The 23,266-nt window shown below is 40.0% G+C and overlaps 1 protein-coding gene and 1 long non-coding RNA gene across 3 annotated transcripts in view; one reads left to right on the top strand and one right to left on the bottom strand.

Moving 5' to 3' along the window:
* Positions 1–15,513, bottom strand: part of LOC120602409 (uncharacterized) — a 29,091-nt gene extending 13,578 nt beyond the window's left edge. The window contains exons 1-2 of the long non-coding RNA XR_005652745.1: positions 15,195–15,513; positions 14,743–14,887 (exon numbers count right to left, since the gene is read on the bottom strand). This is a non-coding gene — a long non-coding RNA (uncharacterized LOC120602409). The remainder of the gene's footprint in view (positions 1–14,742; positions 14,888–15,194) is intronic.
* Positions 15,514–15,661: 148 nt separating this feature from the next.
* On the top strand, positions 15,662–22,387 carry GGCT (gamma-glutamylcyclotransferase). Of its 2 annotated transcripts, XM_039862649.1 has the most exons (4): positions 15,670–15,952; positions 19,530–19,675; positions 20,562–20,697; positions 21,760–22,387. In XM_039862649.1, exons 1-4 carry the CDS (start codon positions 15,812–15,814, stop codon positions 21,901–21,903), a joined length of 567 nt encoding a protein of 188 aa, XP_039718583.1. In that variant the 5' UTR covers positions 15,670–15,811; the 3' UTR covers positions 21,904–22,387. The 2 variants fall into 2 exon arrangements, with proteins under 2 accessions (XP_039718584.1, XP_039718583.1); XM_039862650.1 differs by lacking the exon at positions 20,562–20,697 and having other exon boundaries at positions 15,662–15,952; positions 21,760–21,817.
* The last annotated feature ends 879 nt before the right edge of the window (positions 22,388–23,266 follow it).

The following is a 23,266-nucleotide window of genomic DNA, read 5'->3' as shown; positions in this document are numbered from 1 at the left end:
GAAGGTTTTCCCTCTATAAACTCTGTTTTGTCTATTTGATGACAATAGATATATGACTGATCTCCCTTATACATGAATAAATGTCAGCTGTGCTTTAAGCGAGTCTTGACATCTCTGAGACACGGTGATGACAACATCTAAGTTAGGAAGAAGTTGGTTTGGAAAAGGGTTAAGGTTTGGAATAAACAGAGTTTGTGGTACTTGTAGGACACACAGCAGATAAGCAATTAATTAAAAGGAAAGATGGGGGCTGGAGCAGAAATTAGGAGTTATTAACATATAAGTGGTATGGAAGATTCTGTAATAGATTACACCCCAGTGAATAAGGGGAAAAAAGGGACTCACCACCAAATTATCTATGCCACTACGTGAGGGTTGTCCGATGATGAGGATTTATAGAGCTATCAGAGAGGAAGGTGGAAAACCTGTTCACAGGCACGTCTATGGCACAGGAATGGAGAGTTTCCGGAAGGGACTGAGCCGTGACATGAAATGTAAAGAGGAGTAAAGAAATTTATCTTATCAAAAATACAAAGCACTGCTGATGGGAAGACATCCCAATTTCAGAAAATTATATGCCTTAGATTGATGAAATGTATCAGGATGTGGGCTGAAAAAAATGCATTGGGTTTGGAAATTAGGACACCATCGGTTGCCTTAGAGAAATCTTTTTCACTAAATTGATAGGTACAGTACTGGATGGTTGTGAACTGCGGCAGATGGGAGGTGTTGCAGTAGGAACTGTATGCTAATGACTATCTCAAGAAATTTGTGGTGATGGGATGATGAAGCTGGAGATAAGGAAGGATTGAAGGAAGGGTAATTTTTATATAAGGAAGAATTGAACTTCTTTGAAAGCTAAGAAGCTGATTAGGAGAGGCAGAGATTAAAGGTCTACACAAGGCAGTGTAGAATAGGTATGTGGAGAGGGACACAGCTATGGAGACAGTGAGGGCTGGATTTATACACTAACTTTTCTACTTACAGCTTACCTGGCATTGGACATCTCAGGTAAACTTTCTGAGCCTTGGTCTCCTTATTTGTAAAAGTACGGTGATCATTTCCCTACCTTATGGAGTGTATGTATCAGGAGAGATTATCCACACAAAGTGCTTGGCCCAGTAGCCAGGACATATTAAATGCTCAATAAATAGGATCTACTATTAAGAGATTAAGGGAGATCATAATTGATTAGCTAAGTCCAGGTGGGAAAGGATAGGATCAAGCTTATAGGTGAAGGAATAAGCCCTGGAAAGGAAGAGTGATCTCTCTATAGTGGTTCTAAAAGATGTCCACAAATTCTTTGATACCCTTCCTTCAAAAGTAGAGCCTAATTTCCTTCCTGTTAAGTGTAGGTGGTACTTAGTGACTCAGCTCCAACTAACAGAATGTGGTGAAAGTGACAAGATGCAACTTTGAAAGTAAGTTATAAAACGCATCGTGACTTCTTTCCTGCTTGTTCTCTTGGATCCCGTAATCTGGGGGAAGTCAGCTGATAGTTCATAAGAACATGCAAGCAATCCTGTGGAGAGGCCCACGTGGTGAGGGATTCAGGGTCCCTGTCAATAGCCATGTGAGTGATTCATCCTGGAAGCTGGTCCTTTAGCCCCAGTCGAGCTTTCAGATGAGTGCAGCCCCAGCTGACATCTTGACTGCAACCTCATGGAAGACCCTCTCAGATGAACTGCTTCAAATCCCCGACTCGTGGAAGCCGTGAGATAATAAATGTTTTTTCTTTTAAGTGCCTCATTTTGGGGTAATTTGTTACACAGTTATAGAAAACTAATACCAACTCTTTCTCTACATCAGAAGGAAACTGGAGGACAGGGAAAGACAATATGTTTGGAAAGGAGAGAAGATATATGCCCGATGTACCTTAATCTGTAAAACTAAAATACGAAAGATGTTATCTGCTGACCACGAGGTGACTTAATGAGACTGGCGAGGGAATGGAAGAGCCATGCAGAAAATAGGAAAGGGCATTGACTAGGAACACGAGAAAGATTGATGTTTTTCTTTTTTGTCTATCTTCCTTTATTTCAAACCCAACCACCGAAATCACATTTGCTGTTAAAACTAGATCAGATTTCACGTAATGAACCTTCATCTCAAGTAAGAAGTTCATAGGCATTGCAACCTGTCTGAGCCAGCCTGAGACTGTCCATATCAGCAAACTGCTGATGAGTAAGCTCAGGGCTTAGGATGACTCAGACACATCTTGGGAAAGTACTTCCTGCTGTCAAAAATGATTTCCAACAGCTATGTAGAGACTAGCACATTATTTATGAAGGGGGATACAATATCAGGACAGTATAAGAGAAAAACCAACAAGCTTTATATACTCTGCAACAAGCACATTGCAGTAAGCGGGGAACCCACAATCTTTTTTCTTTTTTTTTAATAGAGACATTGGTTAACAAAATCCAATAAGTTTAAAGTGTACAAGTCAACAGTTAGGCATACATATTACATTGTGTGTTCACCACCCATAGTTAGATTTTTCCTGTCACTACACATATTTGACCCTTTTACTCCATCTCCACTTCTCCTCCCCTTCAGAATCCACTAGTCTATTGTCCATGTCCAGAGTTCCTGTTTATCCCATGAATGCTGGAGCTTTTGCATTATTATTTCTTCCTAGTCCAGACCCCGATTCTCTCTCTCTCTCTCTCTCTTTTCTTTTCTTCTTCTTCTTCTTTCTTCTTTCTCTCTCTCTCCTCTCTCTCAAACTCTCCCTCCCTCCCTACGTCTCTCTTTCTTCCCTCTGGGCATTAGCAGGGCAGCCCTGAGAATCCTCCTGATTTAGCCAGCCGTCAGTGTTTATCTCAGAACAGGTGGAGATCCTGCACACAGAGGGGGCCAGGCTACAATCGCTCCTTCCTAAAGTTATACCGCTTTATAGCCCTGGTCTCTTTAAACCCCAAAGGCCCTCCAGGAATCAAGTCACTGTGTCTCTCTGAAGAGTGATAGATCCTGCTCTCCTTGGGAGCTTAACTTCTCTCTGCACTGGTTCTGTTTGCAAACTGGGAAACTGAAACTTCGCTGCAAAACGGATGCCATTTCTACCTTGCACAACAGAGGCCAACCACCCACGTATCCACCCTTTCACTCGCTCGGGTATTCGATTATTTAGCAACTCATTACTGAGTGCCTACTTAATAATGGACCAGGCGCGTACTGGTGTTGGGAAGAAAAAGATGAATATTGTGGTGTGGAGGGATAGCAGAATGGCCTGCTGACACACATGGTAAACGCTCAATAAATATGTGTTGAATCAGTGTAAATCAAGTATTATAAGTACAGAAGACTGCATCTACCTGGAAGTTAGGGATGGTTTGATAGAGGAGGTAAGATTTGTTTGATCTTGGCGTATAAATAAGAGTTTTCCAGGCAAAGAAAGTAAGACAAGTCTTTGCAGGCAGACCAAACCTACGCACAGTTGCTATCTTTTGCCGCTAGCCTAATCTCAATTTGCTAATATAAATATTAACCAAGATTTCGTTGGGTTTCAGTGTGTGTCTGACTTCATTTTTGCTTTTGTTCCCGAGGCAGTGACAGGCTGGCAAAGTTAGATGCAAAACAATTATACAAAAATAAGATTATTTTTGACAGAGTGGATGAACTCAATTCAAGAAAAAAAGAGGATGTATTCTAAGTTTCTTCCTGAGAATGTATTTTTTTTCTTCCTGAGAATATTTTTAATTTCTTGTAATTTCTAAGCCAAATGGAAAATATTCTTCCTAAAAATGGTCTCCCTATTAGCTCTAAACCTTCCTCTCTGACACCTGGCTGAGAACTTAGGACACATCCCTTATATAATTGCCAGACAGGTATTTACTATTATTTGCTCACTTGGAGCAGCTCAGGAGACAATCAGATATGGTACACGCTAAACCAGATTGGCAGAAGGACTTGAAACAGCCAAATGCAGTCATCCACTTTGTCATTATCAATTCGTTAGTGATTATATATATATTGAGAAAATTCTTAATTGCATGACAGTATGGAGAATCATATTATACAAAGGAGTATAAATTGCTAAGCCAACAGATTCCCCCAAATTGGAATTTGGAAAGATCTCTCATTTGTAGCAGGAAACGTAAATCAATACTGACACTTATGAAAATGTTTTAATGAGTAAGTTCAAGCATTTTGTTTCAAGAAGCTACTGGCCTAACAACACCTGCCACTGTCACCAGTGTGGATTAGGCATATTTCCATGAAGTTGCCTAACCTGTTTTATTACGCTTGTAAACTGCTTTGACAATCTTAAAGGAAATAAGAAGGAACAAAGTAAAAAGGATGAGAAATACAAAGAGCCAAAGAGCCAAATCTTTTCCCAGTTTGAGAATTTTGGAATCTATCACACTTGCTCACAGGTTTGCAATCAAATTCTTATTTTCACCAGCTTGTAACCATTATTGCATTTGATAGAGGCTGGTGGTTGATGGGTATGTAAAATACGTAACTTTGCAGTTTCAAATTGATTATCAAATATTTAACCAGCAAAGTCATATAACGTTGCGATGCCTCAATTTGTGGTAAAAGGTTATCACCCACCAAGCCAGGCAGTGGCAAACCAGAACGAGGATTTAGAATTCTGTCTTTCCTAATGTTTTGTTCTGGATGACAAAATTATGCTCAGAGACTGAGTTTGTCTTTGCCAGCCATTTATTTAACACAGGACTGTCACAAGCCAATAGCATATAGGATAATGTCTCTTAATGAGCCAATAAAGAAATACCATATTCCAAAGCGATGAGAGATTAATTACACTATTATTCCAAGCAAGGGAAAGTGAAAGGGATAAATTCAAAATTTAGAGCTGAGGTATACCTGTTCCTACAGGTAGGTGCTCAGGAGAGCTGGCTTTAACCAGCCTTGAGCTAACTTCTAGCTGCCAGCACAAAATGAAAAGTCCCTATTGCTAGAGCACGTTGCTAAGGAACAACGGTGCCAATGTTGGTGGGCAGGATGGTTCCTTTGAGGGGCCACTGCATGGCTTACTGCCACTGTCCACGAGGAGTCACCTGGCCAAGACAGGAGCTAATGCTGTCTTCGGAGAGCTAGGTCAGCAAAGCGTGCCTTGCCCAGACTGAAACTCTTGAATAGTCCTCACAAACGGTCAGTATTTAGTCTAAATACTACATGTAATACTAATACTATATATAATACTAACACTATACATAATACTAATATAGCCACAGTTGCTTCTCTATATGTTACCGATAAGCCCCCAATGAGGCAGGCCCCTCAGCAGCTGGGCTTCTGACCAACAACAGATGAGAAGATAACATCCTGACACAACTTACTCCTATACCAAATCACCTTCTAAAAATAACGTTTTTGTTGTCTTTGTCATAAGCAAGTGGATCAAAACAACTTAAGTCATAAACAAGTGACTTTGAAATTATATTAAACCAATACATAACATCTAGCTAGCACACCACTGCTTGTCTTCAATTTTCTGAGTAATTTAAGATTTCAGTGACTTTGATTCTTCAAGAACTAAATAATCATCCTAAGAAAACCAAGGCCAGTCTGTCCCCACAGAGCAGCCTTGCCCACATGCTAGGTAATACACTTGCCACATCGAAGGGGTTCTGCGGCCTGCAGAGGTTTGGGACACTTGGGACACTCACCAGGTTTCTTGATGAGGTACCCTCAGATTCCTTCACGTGGGAATGGGCAACATGAAGCTCCAGCACCTCTGACCACAGAAGCCGCTTTTGGAAGGAGGACCACCCAGTGGGGCCGAGATCCCACGCATCACACTTTGGGAAACACTTCTGCTCAAGTGTCCTTGTTATTCTCGAACCACACACTGTTCATGGAGCATGGGACACCGTGAGAGGGACACCCCAGGGAAGGAGCAGCATGGTAGTGATGACAGATGTTCCCTTGCCACAGAATCCACCGAGAGCTGACCCAGGACAGAAGTTCTGGCACTAGCCTTGTCAAAATAGTGCAGTGGATATGGGGATGGGGGTGACCTATCAGGGAGACACATCAAATCCTTTGAACGCGTCACCCCCACTTCAAATCAAAGGCATTTGATGTCCAAGTTATCTACCAACATTCTGCTCTTACTTTTTACAACCACTAATCAGAAGCCCTGGGACATAAGGGTTCTTATGGGGCTTTTTTTTTTCTTTTTCTTTTGAGATGAGTCACTTAGCATGGAATTAACCATTTTGAAGAGAACGGTTCAGGGTCATGTAGTACATTCACAGTGCTGTGCAACTACCACCTCTTTCTAGTTCCAAGATACTCCCCTCACCCCACAATGAAACCTCATACTCCTTAGCTCCTCCTCCTCCCCTCAGTGGCTGGTAACTCCCAATCGGCTTTCTGTTTCTATGTGTTTACCCATTCTGGATAGCTCATATAAATGAAATCGTACAGCATGTGACCTTTTGTGTCTGGCTTCTTTCAATTACTGTAATTTTATTTTTTTAGGTTCATCCACATTGTAGCATGAATCAGTACTTCATGTCTTTTCATGGCTGAATAATATTCCATTGTATGGCTATGCCACTTTTTGTTTGTTTATCCATTCACCCACTGATGGACTTTGGGTTGTTTCCATCTTTTGGCCGTTGTGAATGGTGGTCCTATGAACACTCGTGCAGAAGTATTTGTCTGAGTACCTGTTTTCAATTCATTCGGGTGTATACCTGGGAGTGGAATTGTTGGGTCATGGAAATACAATTTTGCCACCACAAGTCTGTGGCACTCTCCGAAAGCAATTCAAATAGTTCATGTGATTTAGCTAGCTCGAGAGATAGTTTTTAACAAATCTGAAAGTGATACGTATAAAATGCACCACCCACAGGAAGCTCAGAGGATGACTTACTGAAGTGAGTTGCTTCTCTACACACAAAACACACCTATCTCCCGTATATAACTGTCACTTTCAGTGAGTCATCTGAGTTTCTGTTACTCAGCTATAGAGAGTTTCTGTTGTCTTCTCTGCCAATACGCATTTAGCAAAGACAATAAATAGAGAGGCTCTTTCATTGGGATGTGTTGTGTTCATGTGAAAGCGGAAAATAATGAAGGAGAAAGAAGTTGACACCAGCATAGAGCAGCTATTCTGGAAAGGTTTCCAAACAGCGAGAGTTGTTTTACAGTCAAGTAAAGCATTTCATTAGAGCAAATGTCTCTGAGAAGAGCTAATTATTGATTAAATATTGTTGAATAGACTGAAAACATGAAATCCAAGCACATTAATTAAGCAGAGAACTCAAGCGCAGTTCTCAGTTTCCAAAAATGTATCCTAATGTTTCAATTAAGCTTCATTCCAAAGCCATTTTCCTTATGGGGACATTAAGAAAACCTTGGCTCTCATCTACTTAGACACAATGTTAAGATTTTGCTGAGTTTCAATCTTAGGAAGAAAAGAATGAAGTCTATTACCAAAGCAAAGATTGGGATTTTCACTTACGTAAACCTACATTCTAAAGTGTTATTACTTATTTATTGCTGTTACTGGCAGTCAGAAACATGCAGCAAAATTTTTCTTTCACATTTTAATTTCGACTGACTTTAAGGTGCTGCAAATAACATGGACATATAAGCCGAGGAAATGAACATATTAATTATGATGCAGGGTGCCAGACTTTAACAAGAACAGTAGTAAATCTTGGGATTGGTGCGTGTCGATCTCATGTAGCTATGGTAAATGACATGAAACAGCTGACCTGCTGTATTTCCAGGACCTTCTGCCAGTGTCTTAAGGTTGACAGTAGGCTTTACCAGGTCATTGTCCTAAAACACATATGTGACCTTCCCCTAAACCACACTAGGAAAATATTCTGGTTCTTGTATCCACTGACATCTCAAAGGGCAAAGAGGGACCATCCAGATAGGCACCGTGAGATTGTGCAGATGCGGGCCTGCAGAGTGAGGCAGTAGCTTTCACACAGCAAGGTTAACTGATGTGGCCTAATTATCTGACTGATATGGTGAGAGGCAGACCTGCTTGGGAAGTTGTTTGCTACATCAGTCTCTTTGGGCAATTTATTTAATCAACACCCTGTTTTTATCCTGCTGACATTAGGTCTCCAGATTTTGGCCTAAAATTCCATAAGGTATGCATTTTGGTTCCAAATTTTAATAATGTATATATGTTAAAATAATAAAAGTGATAATGAATACGTGCTCGAAGCACAAACAATATGAAGGAATACAGAACAATAACAGAAAAAAACAACAAAGCTTTTTGTTAGACTTGCTCCCGTTTCCCATACCTCCAATTCCATTTCCCTTCCCACTGATAAGCACCGTTAACAGTCTCACATATGCCTTTCCAAAGTGTATAGTTACAGTGATAGACATAGAGATAGAGACAGAGCTCTCAAAGGAGACCATTTACTAAGCACTAAATACTAAACTGTATTGGAACTACTTTTCAGGGTTAATCTCGAAACAAGAATACAGATGATCTGTCAAACATCCTGAAAAATTACTGCCTTTTGAAATTTTAATATATTCTTTTCCGCCCCTTACCCCAAGAACATTTCTGACTTAATATATTCTGGCATGCTTCCCTGTCATTTGCCAGACCATAAGCTGGGAGGAGATATAAATATAAATACCTCTATGGCTAATAAAATGCATGCGGAATCTCACATGCTAAAGCATTCGTATAAAATTGTAAACCTCAAATCAGAGCTAAAGGGCAAGTGCCTCTAAGTAAATCAAGGAAAGTTGGAAGAAATCATAGAGGAAAAAAGATTGGAGAGCCTGTGTGACGTGTAGGGGAGATTTTGACTCTGGTTCAATTAATCAGCAAATATTGACTATTCATCTCTCCTGTGGTAAGTACTGCAGGTATACAGAAATATAAGGTGTGGTCCTTGCCTACAAAGGGTTTACCATCAACTGAGAAATCAGACTGGCCACGCAGAATGGAATTAGTTCATAAAGGCTTGCACAACAGCCTGAACTTGATAAACTAATAAACATAGAGTCTCTAAAAGTTTCTGCACAATGGAGTGATTTCGCAAAAGCAAATTAAAAGAACATGTCTTCACTCCCTTCCATCCCTTCATTCCCATTCCATAAACAGCCCTAGCCCAAGGCTTTCATGACCTTGATCTTACAGTGAACCCAGCACTTGGCCACCTACCCATCCTACACCCTCCCAGGCTATCCTATTCACAGCCGCTAGAACAAGTTCCCAAAGGTGCAGGAGGGCCCCCTCTGCTCAAAAATAAAAATGTCTTCTTTAGACCACTAAATAGTCTGAACTTTTAATGCAAACCTCCCATAAACTAAGCTGATCTCCTTTCAGACTTTTCTTTCATTTCCTGATATGGACCCAGTGCTCTACCGAAATTGAACTACTCACAATTCCCTACCCGACCTCTGCTGTCCTTATGTGGTGTGTACCCCATTTCCACAGAAAAGCAGAGTCAGGGAAACCAGTCAAGTGTGAGATGACGACTCCAGGGAGAAGGTGGGGAGTGTGGGAACGAGGAGGAGGCTGGATACAATGTGGTTAGCTGCAGATCTTACTGACTGATTAAATGCCATCTTTGCAGGGGAGGGATGAGTCAAAGGTAACTCATTCTGGGTTTAGGCAGTGAACAGAATTCTTTCTCAATAACTGTTTATTCCACGTCCTTCTAGTTGTTGGAGGTTCATATTTATTTCATACTGCCTGTGTAAGCTGGGACCACATATAACAGATAATAACTTCTCTATACTTTAGGTTACTAATATATATTTATTTAAAATAATACAAGCATAGTAAAATACTTTGGAAGCTAGAAGTCTTCAAGACAATCCAAAATATCATTGTGGGATTAAATATGCTGCCTTCCACATAAACTATATGCATTTAATAAGAATCCTTTATTTCATTATCAGTGTGGTTTGGAATATAAGGCATATGAGACTTTCTTGTGAAAACTAAAGAAAGAAATTGAATAGGTCTTGGTAATAGCTGGAGCCAGACACTTGACTGAGCTCAGGGCTCAGATTTCTCTATCTCCCTTCTCTCCTCTGGCTGTGGTCTGCTTTCTTCTTCTCTGTCACTAAGATCACCTTCCTCCTCTTCTGATTCCATCTGTGTAAATGTGGCTGAGACCAGCTTAGAGTGTTACAAGCTACATTCTAGGCACCCAAGGAACCTAACCTTCTCAGATCAAGTTCAAATTCTCAGAGAAGAAAACTAGAATTAGCAGGAAAATCAGACTCCTGTGTTCCCTGATCAGTGCTTCCTTTTCCACAAGGAAAATCTACTAAGACAAATTACAACTGGAAGGTCGTTTGGTAAGCATGGACTCACACCTCCAATCCCTCAGCAAGTCTTGTCTTCTCTCCCATAAAAAAGCACCCAAACCAGTCCCCTTCTCTCCAGCTTCACTCTCACAGCCCTAGTCCAAAGTCACCATCCACTCTTGTCGAAACTTCTGCAATAACTTCTTCACTTGTCTCTTAACTATCATTTTTATCTCCTTAAAAGTGATTCTCTACTCAGCATCCAGGATTATCCTGTTGAAAAGTAATTCAGATCAAATCGCTGCCTATAAACACCCCTAGAGCTTCTGATCTCTTAGAATATATCCAGACTCCTTAACATGGCCTTCAGGTGCTGCATGAGCTGCTTCTTGCCTATCTATTGACCTCATCTCCTACCACTCCTCCTCTTATTCCTTCCATTTTAACCACCTACCCATCTGCTGTTCCTCAAACATGCTAAGCTCATGCCTGAAGGTTTCTCACGTGGATATAATTTTCCTAGTGGGAGAAAATGCATTGATCAATGAACACAAGTATCTGGCTAACCTGTTACAGTTCTCGTTGGACATCAACAAATTGGCATTCTGATGCATACATCCATCTCTTACGAGGTCGATTAGTGTAAATCTGCTCCCAGAGCCAAGATGGAATTTCTCAGCCTACACAGCTAAGAGACAGACTCATGAGACCTAGTCCTCATCTGCCCCACTGAAGTACTACTACCCCGAATGGCCTAGCTAAGCAGCCAGCAAGCTTTCCTCAGCAGACACACTGCCTCCTCATGAAACAGCTCTTCGAACCTGCCTAATATGCAAATGTTTCACCTTGTTCTTTTAAAAATGATAAGGCTAAAATCGATTACAACCATGGTATTCAAAGTGGATGAGCAAGCTGATCCACTGAGGTATGAAAACAATTAAAATTCTATTTTTATTTACTTCTAATCTAAAATATTAGAAAGAAGTTTGCTTTACTATACTTTGCCCTTACTATCTTTAGTAAATATAGTTACGTACTAATGTAATTGTTTTACTCTGACTCTAGAATCCTCAGTCAGTCAGTCATCGTCTGTCTCGTAAGAGATGGGAGGTGTCCTGGGGGGTGGGGGGACAGGTGCCTCTCTGAGGAGGGGATGCCGGTGGCACTGGCCTTTATTCGTTCTGTGTTTTGTGACTTACTTTATCTGTGCTTGATTAAGTGAGTTTACAGAGAACTAATTCTTACCAAAAAAAAGATTTCTTCAAAGAACGAGACTGTACATCTTACTAAAATGGCGAGCACAAGAAAAGATAAAAGAAAGGGACGGAGATGACATTCCTGACTTCGGACACGGGCTCTACAGCAAGATAAAAATAACCGTGAACTAACAAGACCTCACGAAGTTAGCCCAAACATGGAAATCTGCAGGAGGACTATTTGAAATATAGATTTCCATCCACAATTATTTATAATTAACTTGGCCCCTATGTGTATATTTTCCTTGAGACTGGCCAATGATTGAATGAAACTCTCACAAGTAATGTGACAGTTAAAATAGTTGTTTTTAAATTCTATTTTGTGGATAATATAGGATGCATTATATATACACATATATATATATACACACACCGGGTGTGTGCTCACAATTTTTTAATGATACAATCAAAAACTTTAAAGACCACTGGATTTAAAAGATGGCATTTGGAAAAAATTTCACGTCATTATCATCAAGTGATTGAAAGCTAGAATTACCATTTTATAATACCTTTATATATAATATAGAGATTGTACTTAAAAGTGGCGGTCCAAGGGCAGGCATCCCCAAGATATCCCACCATGGCATATTGATTATTTTGAGTTACAGTTACTTAAGAAACTGCCCATGCAAGTAGAAAACCCTGACCCTTCTGCCTCAAAAGAGAAAAATTTATTTTTTGATAAGTGCCCTTCCTGCTCCAGAGGCAGAGAGACACTTTACTGTGAGAGCTAAAAGCATCCAGAGTCAAAAGCTTGTGTCAACAAGCCCTGTACCGCCTTTGCTAATTTGCTTTGCTTAGATTTCTCACTAATGAATAACCAAACCTTGCTCGGATCCCTTTCTAATGAGCACTAACTTTCTCTGTCCTATTGGTTTTTCACAAATTTATTGTTTCTTTGTCTAAAAGGCATTAAAAGGTGCCTGGTTCAGTAATTTCTTTGGGCCTCGTATTATATTCTGAATATCATATTATGATTCTCCCATGCGCTTGTATTAAATTGATGTTTCTCCTATTAATTTAGTCTTGTGTCAATTTGATTATTTTACTATTAGTCTAGCCAGAAAAACTAAAGAAGGGTGGGTAGGGAGTAAATTCTCTCCTCCCTGACAATAACCAGTTATGTCTAGACCCCTAGGGTTCAACAATTTGAGAAATCGGGGAAGCAGCACCCAGTAATGACTCTAGAATCAGACTGCTTGGCTGTGAACTTCTGCTTCAGTCATTGCTAACTACAACCTGGGAAGGTTAGTTAACCTACTGTACCTCAGTTTCCTTACCTGTAAAATGAGAATAATACCAGAACTTTCTGCATAGGGCTGTTTTCAGGATTAAATGAGCTGTTGTATATAAGCGTTAAGACTAGTGTCTGGCATTTAATAAGTGTTCAATAAATGTTAAGTAATATTAATCAGGCTTTGGTTAAATTTGAAACAAAACCAAAAAACCTTGCTACCTACCGCCCCTTGCTGGCCAACAAGGGTCAGTACACTGCACTTGTAGATGCTAAATAAAATGCTTAACTGGAATAAGACTTTCGATGTTTGAGGAAACATCAGTGCTTAACATCAGAAAATTTTTGCAAAGTGGCCTTGAGAAAAGTCAATTGCTATAAAATTAAGCAATGAGTGAGAAGTATAGGAAGAGAAAAGTAATATACCTTAAAATAATTAATTAAATAATAAATATATTTTGACTGTCTAAAAGCAATTTATAGTGCACAAGACTGTTTTTTTTTTTTTTTTTGCACACTACAGGCGCCCGAGGGGTTCCCTCCCGCCATCACCGAGATGGGGCGCCTGGTACCGCCACCCCAGGAGGACATTTTAAATGGTAGTGCTCCAAAGCAGAGGCCTTGGGAATTCATGGTGCAATAGAGCATGATCTTACCAAGAAAAGCAACTTGCTCACTGAAATGACCAAATGCCTATTTCAAGTTCTGCTTTGATATTTGAGGGGTAGAAGAGGAGATAAGCCTTCCTATTGGCAGATTATATAATAATAATGTTATTGCTGATCGAGTGCTCGCTAATATTCCAGGTACTTTACATATATAACCTTTTCCCTTTTTCTTTTGTGATATAACATGAACATGTTCAAATATGCAGAAAATAAATAGAAGTATAAAATGAGTATCTACATATAAATCACTCAGTTTAACATTTAACACTTCCCATATCTTCATTTTCCTGAATTATTTTAATATTGATATCAAACATTTTACTGCTAAACATGCCAGTATGTATATCTAAAAGAAGACATTTTTTCTACAAAACACAATATCACTATCATACCTAATTTTTTAAAAATTGTCTAATATCTAAGTCTATATTCAAATTTCTCATTATACCCAGAATATCTTTTATATATGGTTTATTAAATCAGAACCAAGGGTGAGCTGCTGTATTTGGTTATTATGTCTCTCATGTTTCTTTTCATCTAGAACAGCCTGTCCTCAGTCCTGGTTTTTGTTTGTTTGTTTGTTGTTGTTGTTGTTGTTTAAATACTAACCTAAGAGAATAAGCTATTTGTTCTGCAGGATGTCCCATCATTTGTTTTGGACTTTTCTGATTGTTTCCTCTTGGTCTTATATTTTTCTTCTATCCTCCTACTTGATTATGTTCAGGTTAAGAATTTTTGGAAACAATACAGATGATGCTGGTGCTTCATATTGTGTCACATCAGGAGACACACACTATCCGGTTGGTCCACTTTTAGTGATGATGACATTCATCTAGGTTAAGGTAGGAGGGTCCAGATTTCTCTACTGTCATATTTCTCCCCTGACCACCAGCAAGTAATCCCTGGGGAATAATTTTGCAGCGCATGAATATCCTATCCCCTATCTCTTTCACCAAATGGTTTCATTGATGAATCCTGGCATGAATCAGTCATTTCATTAGGGTCTGAAAAATGGTGATTTTCTATCTTTCATTTTAAATTATTTAGCTGGTATAATTTTGTAAAGAGAACTGTTTCCTCATCAACTGGGGCTATTTGGTTACCCTGAAATGCAGCTGCAACTAAACAAGCAGGATAAATGTTTATTTTCTTAAATTACCACTTTTCAGAGTAAAGGGTTGGTGTAATGCCAAGCCTAGTACCAATAGCATGGTAAATGAGGTGTCTAAAAATTATTGGTTTTTAGATTTGGCTTGGTCTTTTAGGGGAATGACTTTAATGTCTGACATTTTCAATCAATTTCAGTCATTATTTTTGACGCTCAAATTGTTCTAATTTTGACCCGTAGGCATACCTTCAAGCTGGCTCCCACGCCGTTTTGAAAGGACCTCGTTTTTCTTGGATACTTCCTTACTTTCTATCACAAGAAGTTCCAATCACTTTTATTCATTCCCAGCTCTCGACCTGGCCTCAGCCATTTCTCCAAGGAGCCCTGGTACCTTTTAGTGGAGAGTGATATTTAGAGATCAAAATCTGGGTGCGAAGGATAGTCATTGTTTCTAGGCTCTGAGTTCATATTATTATTTTCATTTCAAAGTTAACAATATAGGGTTTTATTTCATTGTTTTTATACTTATTTTGCTTTGGAGTTTTGTTTTTTGTTGTTGTTGTTGTTGTTTTGCATTTAAAGACATTAACAAACTACTCTTTTAATACTTACATAAACCTTGTTAGATAGAGGGTTTTATTTTATTTCTCCTTGTCTATTTTAAAAAGAGAAAACAGGCGAGAGGTACCCAAGGTTACCTGGCTAGTAAACGGTATGAACCCAGTCGGCTACTTCCCTCAGGGAAGGGAGCCCCAAACATTCAGCATCCCGATCGACTCTTCCAAACCGGGAGGGCAAAACTGGGGCGAGCCGCCAGCTGCGAAAACCATGGGGGGGGGGTAGAAGCCAGGGCCGCTGTTTGGCTTCAGATCTTCCCAGAGCTCCCTAAAGAACACACCCGGCAAGGAACCCACAAGCTCACCACCTGAAAATAAGAATCTGGCGTGACCCGCGCGCCGCCCCGCAACCCCCAAACCGAGCCCACTTGACCTGACCTGCACCCGCGAAGCGCCCGCCCATCCGCCAATCAGATGGAGCCTTGAGCGCGGGGGCGGGACAACAGGTTAGCGTATCCAATGAGAATTCGGCTCCCGGACTGAGCCTCTCTGAGTCCAAGTAGAGGGGAGACCGGCAGCCAATCAGAAGAGCGCTCGCTCCCGACTCGCCGGACCCACACTCTCCTCTTCCCCCCTGACTTCGGAGGCCGTGGCCTGGCGGCCACTGACCTACAGTCACCCGCCGCCGCGCTTCGCTCGCCATCCTCTCTCCATACCCCTGCTGCCAGCGCTGGGGCTGTGCAGGCTTCTGGTGGGACATGGCGAACTCGAGCTGCGAGGACCTGCGGGGTCAGGAGGAGGACAGTTTTCTGTACTTCGCCTATGGCAGCAACCTGCTGACGGAGCGGATTCACCTCCGAAACCCCTCGGCCGCGTTCTGCTGCGTGGCCCGCCTGCAGGTTAGTGCTCCCCGCCCCTCAGCAGACGAGGGGCCAGGATTCCTAGTTTTCGAACGGGGCTGGGAATTCAGCTCTTCCTGATAAGGAGTACATTTTATCTTCACGTTTTGACTGCTGCTCTCCTAAGCACGGCCACCTGGCCCTATGCTTGACCCCTACTGAGCTGTGCCATCCCAGCAACGATGCGCCCCAGACTGCCGTGAGCTCCCCCTCCTAACGTTTCCGCAAGCTGCTCGTTCTGCCCAGCCAGATCTTGTCCACTAACGCAGGGGCATCCTCACAGAATCCATTCAGTTGGTACCGCTGAGAGGCCTTCTCTGACCCAAGTCATGGGATCGGTCGCTTTCTGTTCTGTACAAGTCCTTTGCTACAGGACTTGTCACTAGTATTGTAAAAATCTGGTTACCTATATTTTGCTCCCGATCTGAATGCTGGAACTCTAATTCCTACTAAGGGTTGTGCTCAGTTAAGTGGCTGGATGAAATGCAACCCTCTTGGATAAAAAAAAAAAAATCATTGTTCTTCAGTACAGTCCATTCATTCATTTAGTACATATTCTTTCAGTACTTACCTGGAGACACAAAGATGACTGAATAAAGCTGCTGCTTTGCGGACCTCCCAGGCTATAGGAGAGACACGCAAACAAATTATGTACAAAACCTTTGACTCGTTGAACTAGACAAACATGGTCTCTGCTGCCATCACCAGGGTTCTTAGCTGCAAGCAACAGAAAGTAGCTGACTTAAGCAGAAAAAAAAATGTGTTGAAAGGCTGTTGGAGAGCTCACAGAATGACCAGGATATAGGACCACGAAGCTGATAAAACAGGCAGGCATAAAGGGAGGCACAGCAACTGAAATACAGCCAGCGGTAAAGAACCAGCCCAGGCCATTGCTGCACCACTGCTGGACTTGGTAAACATGGACACTGCCTCAGGCATCACCGACACCACTTGCTCTGGACCCTACCTGTCAGGGTTACTACACCTCTGCAGTTACTGAAACCCAGATGTGGCTGCCACCATCAGTGTGGAGTTTCTGCTGTCTGCGTGCAGTAGCTTCTAATTCAAAGCCCCAGGGATGTCCTGATTGGCTCAATCTTGGCCACGTGCCCATGCCCTGACTGCAAGCAAAGCTGTGAGAACCAACTTCTGGCATTCAGAGTTTTAAAAACAGGAATCAGGCTCAGGCACTCTCCACTCCCCAGACTCATAAGGTAGAGAATTCCCTAAATATGAGAAAGAAGTTTAGACACTTGGAGTGGAGACGAGGGGAAGAGCTATCAAAACAAATGATTATTCAGTTTCGGGTATGGTTAGTCTTAAAAGAGAGACATGCTGTACCTTCCTCTCGATTTTGTTGTGAATTTAAAACTATTCTAAAAAAGGTGGTCTTTTTTTTTTTTTTTTTAAGAAGATATACGAGTGTTATGGGAGTTGTGTGGGGACCTGACCTGACCTGCATGCTCTGTAAAGCTCTCTAAAAACGTGACTTTAAAGCCGAGACTGGAGTGGTTGGGGGAGGGAAGAAGCAAACAAAACAGAAGAAACAGCTTGTACAACAGACCTCAGGAAAGAAGAAGCTAGATCATCCAGCTCCTGACGCTGGAGCTGAGTGTGTGAGGAGGATGAAGCGAGACTAGAGAGGTAGGGAAGGGCCACATGTTACAGGACAAGAGAAGCCAAAGGAGACTTTGGTCTTTATCTAGAGAGTAATGAGAAGACCCATTGCAGGATTTAAGCAAAGGAAAGGTCAGATTTGCATCTTTGAAAGCTCATGTGATTGCTATGGAAAACGGATTGGAAGTGGGGGCAAAGTGGATGTGGGGAGCCCAGTTAGAAAGCTTTTGTAGCAATCTGTACTAAAGATAATGGCACCCCGAGTGGTAACAGTAGAGGGTAGGTGGGTTTGGGAGATATTTAGGAGGTAACAGTGTTATCTCCTTGGTGATTGATTGTGAAAGGAGGAGATAATAAAGATGACTAAGGTTTTCGGTGCAAAAACAGGGTGGATGATGGTGATTCATTTTGTAAAGAGGAGAATCAGGTCTGGGAAGGAAGATCAAGCTGGGTTTGAACATACCGAGTTTGAGATTCTTGTTTTACATCAAAGTGAGCAAAAAAAAATATGTTTGTGAACATTTATTAAGTACTGTCTATATGCTAGGCCCTGTTCTAAGCACTTTTAAAGCTCTCAAGAGAGATCTGATTGGATTAAAAGATGATTGGAATATTGGATGATATTTGAAGCCTTTGGAGGGGATGAGATTGTCTTCAGCAAACAGCTGAATGAGCAGAGAAAAGGACCTAAACCGAGCTCTTAGAAACTCCAACATTTAAAGGCCAGGTAGTAGAGGAGTTGAGAAGGGGAATAGAGGAGATCAAGGAACAGTCCGAAAGTCAGGAAGGTGGCAGATCGAGACAGGGTGGTTAACTGTGTCAGAAGCGGCTGAGAAGTAGAGCAAGACGAAGAATGAAAATCGTCTATTGGATTTAGCGATTAACAGCTAACTCCTACTGTTGCTGCAACTTTTACCAGATCCTTTGTCATCCTGCCAGGGATGCTTGGTCCTAGAACATCCAGTATACCAGTTGAAGGTACTGGTCACTCAGACTAACCTTTTTCCTAAAATGTCTGAGACAAGGTTTTTTAAGAAACTGAAGGCGATGGGAATAAATATAAACCTGAGTTTTATCATCTAGTCCAACCGTTTTAAATTTTATTATTAAGGAAACTGAGCTTTGCAAAGATGGAAAGAAATCTTCCTAAACAGCCAAGTAAGGTTTTTAAGTCTTCCCCAGGACTCTGTCCTCTGCTTATCCATCTCTGTGAGGGAAGAAACTAAACTGAAAACCTGGCTCCATTACCTATCAGTTGTGAGGTTTTAGGCAAGTTGCTTAATTTCTGTAAGCCACAATTTTTCTTGCCATTAAATGGGTATAATAAAGTTGTTGGCAGGATAAAGATGATAGTCCGTGGAAAGCTCGTACAGTGTGTAGAACCCGGTGCCTTTTCCAGTATTAGCTGCACTTATGATGATGATAGATATATTTGTACAATTTATGAATGTTAGATTAATAAGTTTACAAATCACATTCAAATGCCAGTTCCCTTTGTGCAGTCATAATGATAAATGCTAGTAGGATACTGTCTACATAAAAATGGAATTTTATAACCCCTGCGTAGCCTTCACCCAGTCTCAAGAGTCATGTACACTATTATTGTCTCCAAATTAAAATCTACATGTAAGTAGACTGGGGAGTAATTTTCAAAGATGAAAATGGTTGTGTTAAGCTTTGGGATTATGTGATTCCCCACCTACCCGCCCTTTTACACTCTTCACTTATGGTAAAATATGTATACATAGTATACATTTCATTTTTAAAGAAAAATATGAAAAAATATAGTCTTTGAGAAGAGGGTCATTGTTTATCTTTGTATTTTCCACAGCATCTTACATGTAGAAGGAACTCAGAGTTTATGTTTTAATTGCTTAAAGTTCAAGATAAATCTTTTTTTTGAGGAGGGAAATTTTAGTTCAGGAGGCTATTGATCATATCACTTTCGTTTTCTTTGTAGGATTTTAAGCTTGACTTTGGCAATTACCGAGGCAAAACAAGTGAAATTTGGCACGGAGGTATAGCCACCATTTTTCAAAGTCCTGGCGATGAAGTATGGGGAGTAGTATGGAAAATGAACAAAAGCAATTTAAGTTCTCTGGATAAGTAGGTGGCTTCTAATTTTAAGTTAAATAATTACTAATTTCGAAAGTGGATCATATGCAAGGATGTGTATATATGTGTTGGGTTTTCAAAACCATATGCTTATAGACATAGTCTTTACACTTTAGAGTTAACATAAAAGGTATAATGTGCATTTCCTAAAAAGAAAAATCTAGAAGGGTTACACTTTCCGATTGAGATTTGGGGGTGACATGTGTAATCTCGTCTGTAAAAGATGAAGGTCCGTATTTTCATTCTATTTGTCTTTTATAAAAATCTTTGTAGTTTCATATTATGAAAAGGCATGAATTGTTGCAAACTTTTATTGATTTTGAGAGCAATCGTTCAGTTTTATTATAGCCAGTTTTTAAAAACTAATTTACAGTGGCCGTTGAATCAGTGAAAGAATAATAATAATTTGCAAAAACTTTAACAACATATTAAGAATGCCTTGATACTTTTTATACCTAGAATTCCCAAGAGTTGTGTGACAGTGCATTTAATGAAAAAAAAAAAATAAAAATTAACAGAGGAGTAGGACTTGAGAAGAGCAGATTATCTGACATGCTTGATGTTTTACCTCATTTGCGAACGAGAATAAACTATCTCTCTACTCTTCTCTGTGTAGATAGTCTCTTGCTGTCGGAACATTTAGTCCATTTTTTGTAGCCTAGAGAGCAATGTTTCAGGGGTATACCAAGTAACTACATTGAAGCAGGCTTCCTAATTGAAATGCTAAGTTTACTTTTGATGTAGTAATAGTATAATTTGTTCTACTATATCCCAAAATAAGTAGGGAGCAATACTTGCATATATAGTTAAAATTTTAATCCAGTAAACTAACTTGGCTAAGTCAAGTATGGTTAAAATTTGGCTGTTCTTGTTTCAGGCAAGAAGGGGTTAATAGTGGAACGTATGTCCCAATAGAAATTAATGTTTACACTCAAAAAGGAAAAGAAATAACCTGTCGAAGTTATCAGATGAAAAATTATGAGAGTGCACCCCCTTCACCTCAGTATAAAAAGGTAAGCTACTTACAGAAATGTTTGGTGATTCCTTTTTTCATTGAGCTGAAATAAAGACTATCTTGGTTTTTAAAGGCTTTGCGTGTTTTAAATTCTACACGAACAATTCATTTTAATTAAAAAAAAAGTTATTTACCTAAAACGAAAAACAAAAATGTTCACATTTATTTGTAATGATAGAACTATATTCCTAAAACTTAGTTTATTAAAAAAAACTTTTAGAAATGTGAGTCATAATTCTAGACATGTATTTTCTTTCTTCAAGTAGAAAATAACACGTGTAATAGATTTTTAGGAGACTCACTCTATGCACATGCTTTCGGAGTCTTTTCTCTCCACAACATATGAACACTAAGATTCATTTTAATGGGGAAAAAAATATATTTTCTACTGCTGAAATATTTTCCATCCCCAAAGGGAAAAAATGTCTTCCTGCCTTTCATAATCAGGGAAACCATCCCTCCTAGCACAGAATAGAGACCCCAGCATCTCTTTACAGAAGCCCAAACTCAGGTATTGTTGGCAGGCCCGATAAGGATATGGCACTGAAGTGGATGACCCAGTTCCCCTGCCAGCAGCTAATCTGGAGTTTTCTAGTGTGGCGCCTCGATGGGTTAACCTGGTGTGGACCTGGGAAGGAGTGCTGGACACAGTTGTCCTTTCTTCCCTCATATTTAATTCAGGGGTAGAGTACACTCTGGGATTCAACTAAAATTGCTCCCTGTAAGCTTTACATTTTTCTGAAGAATGATATTTTTTTTCTTAAGAGATCATGCAAAGTCTATACAATAAGCTTTTGTCTTAATATAAAAATATTTTACACTATTGAGTAAAATTGATATTCCATGAGGTTGTATCATGTGGCTTTGAAAACTCCGCACGCATTCATACTCAATGTGAGAGGAATGACTATAGCTCCCTTTTGTTCTATAACTGTTTATTCTAGAATTATCTGAAAGCTAATAGTTCATACGTGGATACTGCAAATAAAGCTGCAATATTCTAAGTTAAATTTTGTTCCCAACTAAAAGAGGTCTTTTTCTTTATTTTAACCATTTGTAGGTCATTTGCCTGGGTGCAAAAGAGAATGGCTTGCCACCAGAATATCAAAAGAAGTTAAATGCAATAGAACCAAATGACTACAAAGGAAGGGTCTCAGAAGAAATTGAAGACATTATCAAAAAGGGGGAAGCAAAAACTCATTAGAACATAATAGAATGTATCCACGGATATTTTCTCTCTGTGCTAATATATTTTTAATGTGTAGAACAGGGACCCGGGATATCTCTACTTTTAACATATTTTCAACAGTGCTCTGAAGGGATATCTCATTTGAATAATTCCATTTTTTTGGACTATAAAGAGAAACTAGGTTAAGAGTTAGACAATTGCAGAGGGGGGCATGAGATACTGGAATGTATGATAAATGGATATGGGTACTTCTTCTGTGAACACTTAAAGTTATTTTCTTGTCGATCCGAAGCGTATTCTTGCTCCGTGATCGAGGGTAGATTTGCAACTTAATGATGGTGCTGTTGAATCACTCTGCTTTGGAATTTTTTTATCAGCTTAGTAAGAGCAGGCAGACTGCAGAGATAGTTGGTAATATATGTTTTTAAATGTAAAAGTTGGCATCCTATTCTTAGAGGAATAAATGTAATTGTGGTTTAACCTGTATTCCCTCCTAAAAGTACCACGTTTCATTTTGTCAGATCATCACTAATAGTGGGCCTGGCCTTGGCCGTAGACAGCCCACACAAGAGGATTATTGCACAGACTCTGGAACCAGACAGCCTCGGATCAATGATCGGTTCCACTACTGTCGAGCTGGGAAACTTTGGGTTACTTGACTCCGTGCCTCAGTTTCCTCACCTCTAGAGTTAGAACAGCCAAAACACCGATGTCTTAGGATTGTTCTGAGGAGTAAATGTATGTAACGAGCTTATAATAAGTTATCAGCAATTATTATTGTTCTTACTGAAGAATCAAGTTTATAAGGGCCATCTTTAGAACTGGATTTTAAAGTAGGAGTCAGGATGATCAGGGAAGAATATTTTCTGGAAGCTACAGTTTGATTCTTGGCTTTCCAAGAATTGGTCACCTTCTTAAATTGATTTACTGAATAAATGGAGGAAAGAAGTCGTGAATAAAACAATACTGGTTATCAAAACATCTCTTATGTCTCTATGGGATGCAATGAGCTGGATCTTCAGAGCAGGTTATTGAAATGAGAGAGAACTAGCTGCAGGAGCATAAAATAAAGATTTGGTTTGTTCTTTTGGGGAAAATGTCCAAAGGACTTTTCAGCTACAGCTGCAGTTCTGGAGTGACGCTGAGCCATAGACGACAGGTTAGACCGCGTTTTATAGCTCTTACACCTCACTATTTTCAAATATACCCTGCAATATTCTAGTTTTCTCCAGTTGTTAACTCTTCTGAAGATCAAGTTTGTCAGTACACCAGAACCCAGTTATGGTAATATGGTGAGCAAGGCTCAGTTTTGTTGTAGATACTAAAAATTGAATATTATTCTAATAATCTGTCTCACCCAAAATGACAGTTTTCATTA

Source organism: Pteropus medius, unplaced genomic scaffold (assembly GCF_902729225.1).
Source record: "Pteropus medius unplaced genomic scaffold, Ma_sr-lr_union100, whole genome shotgun sequence".
In the NCBI taxonomy this organism is placed as follows: Eukaryota; Metazoa; Chordata; class Mammalia; order Chiroptera; family Pteropodidae; genus Pteropus; species Pteropus medius.
This window is presented reverse-complemented; position numbering and strand designations above follow the sequence as displayed.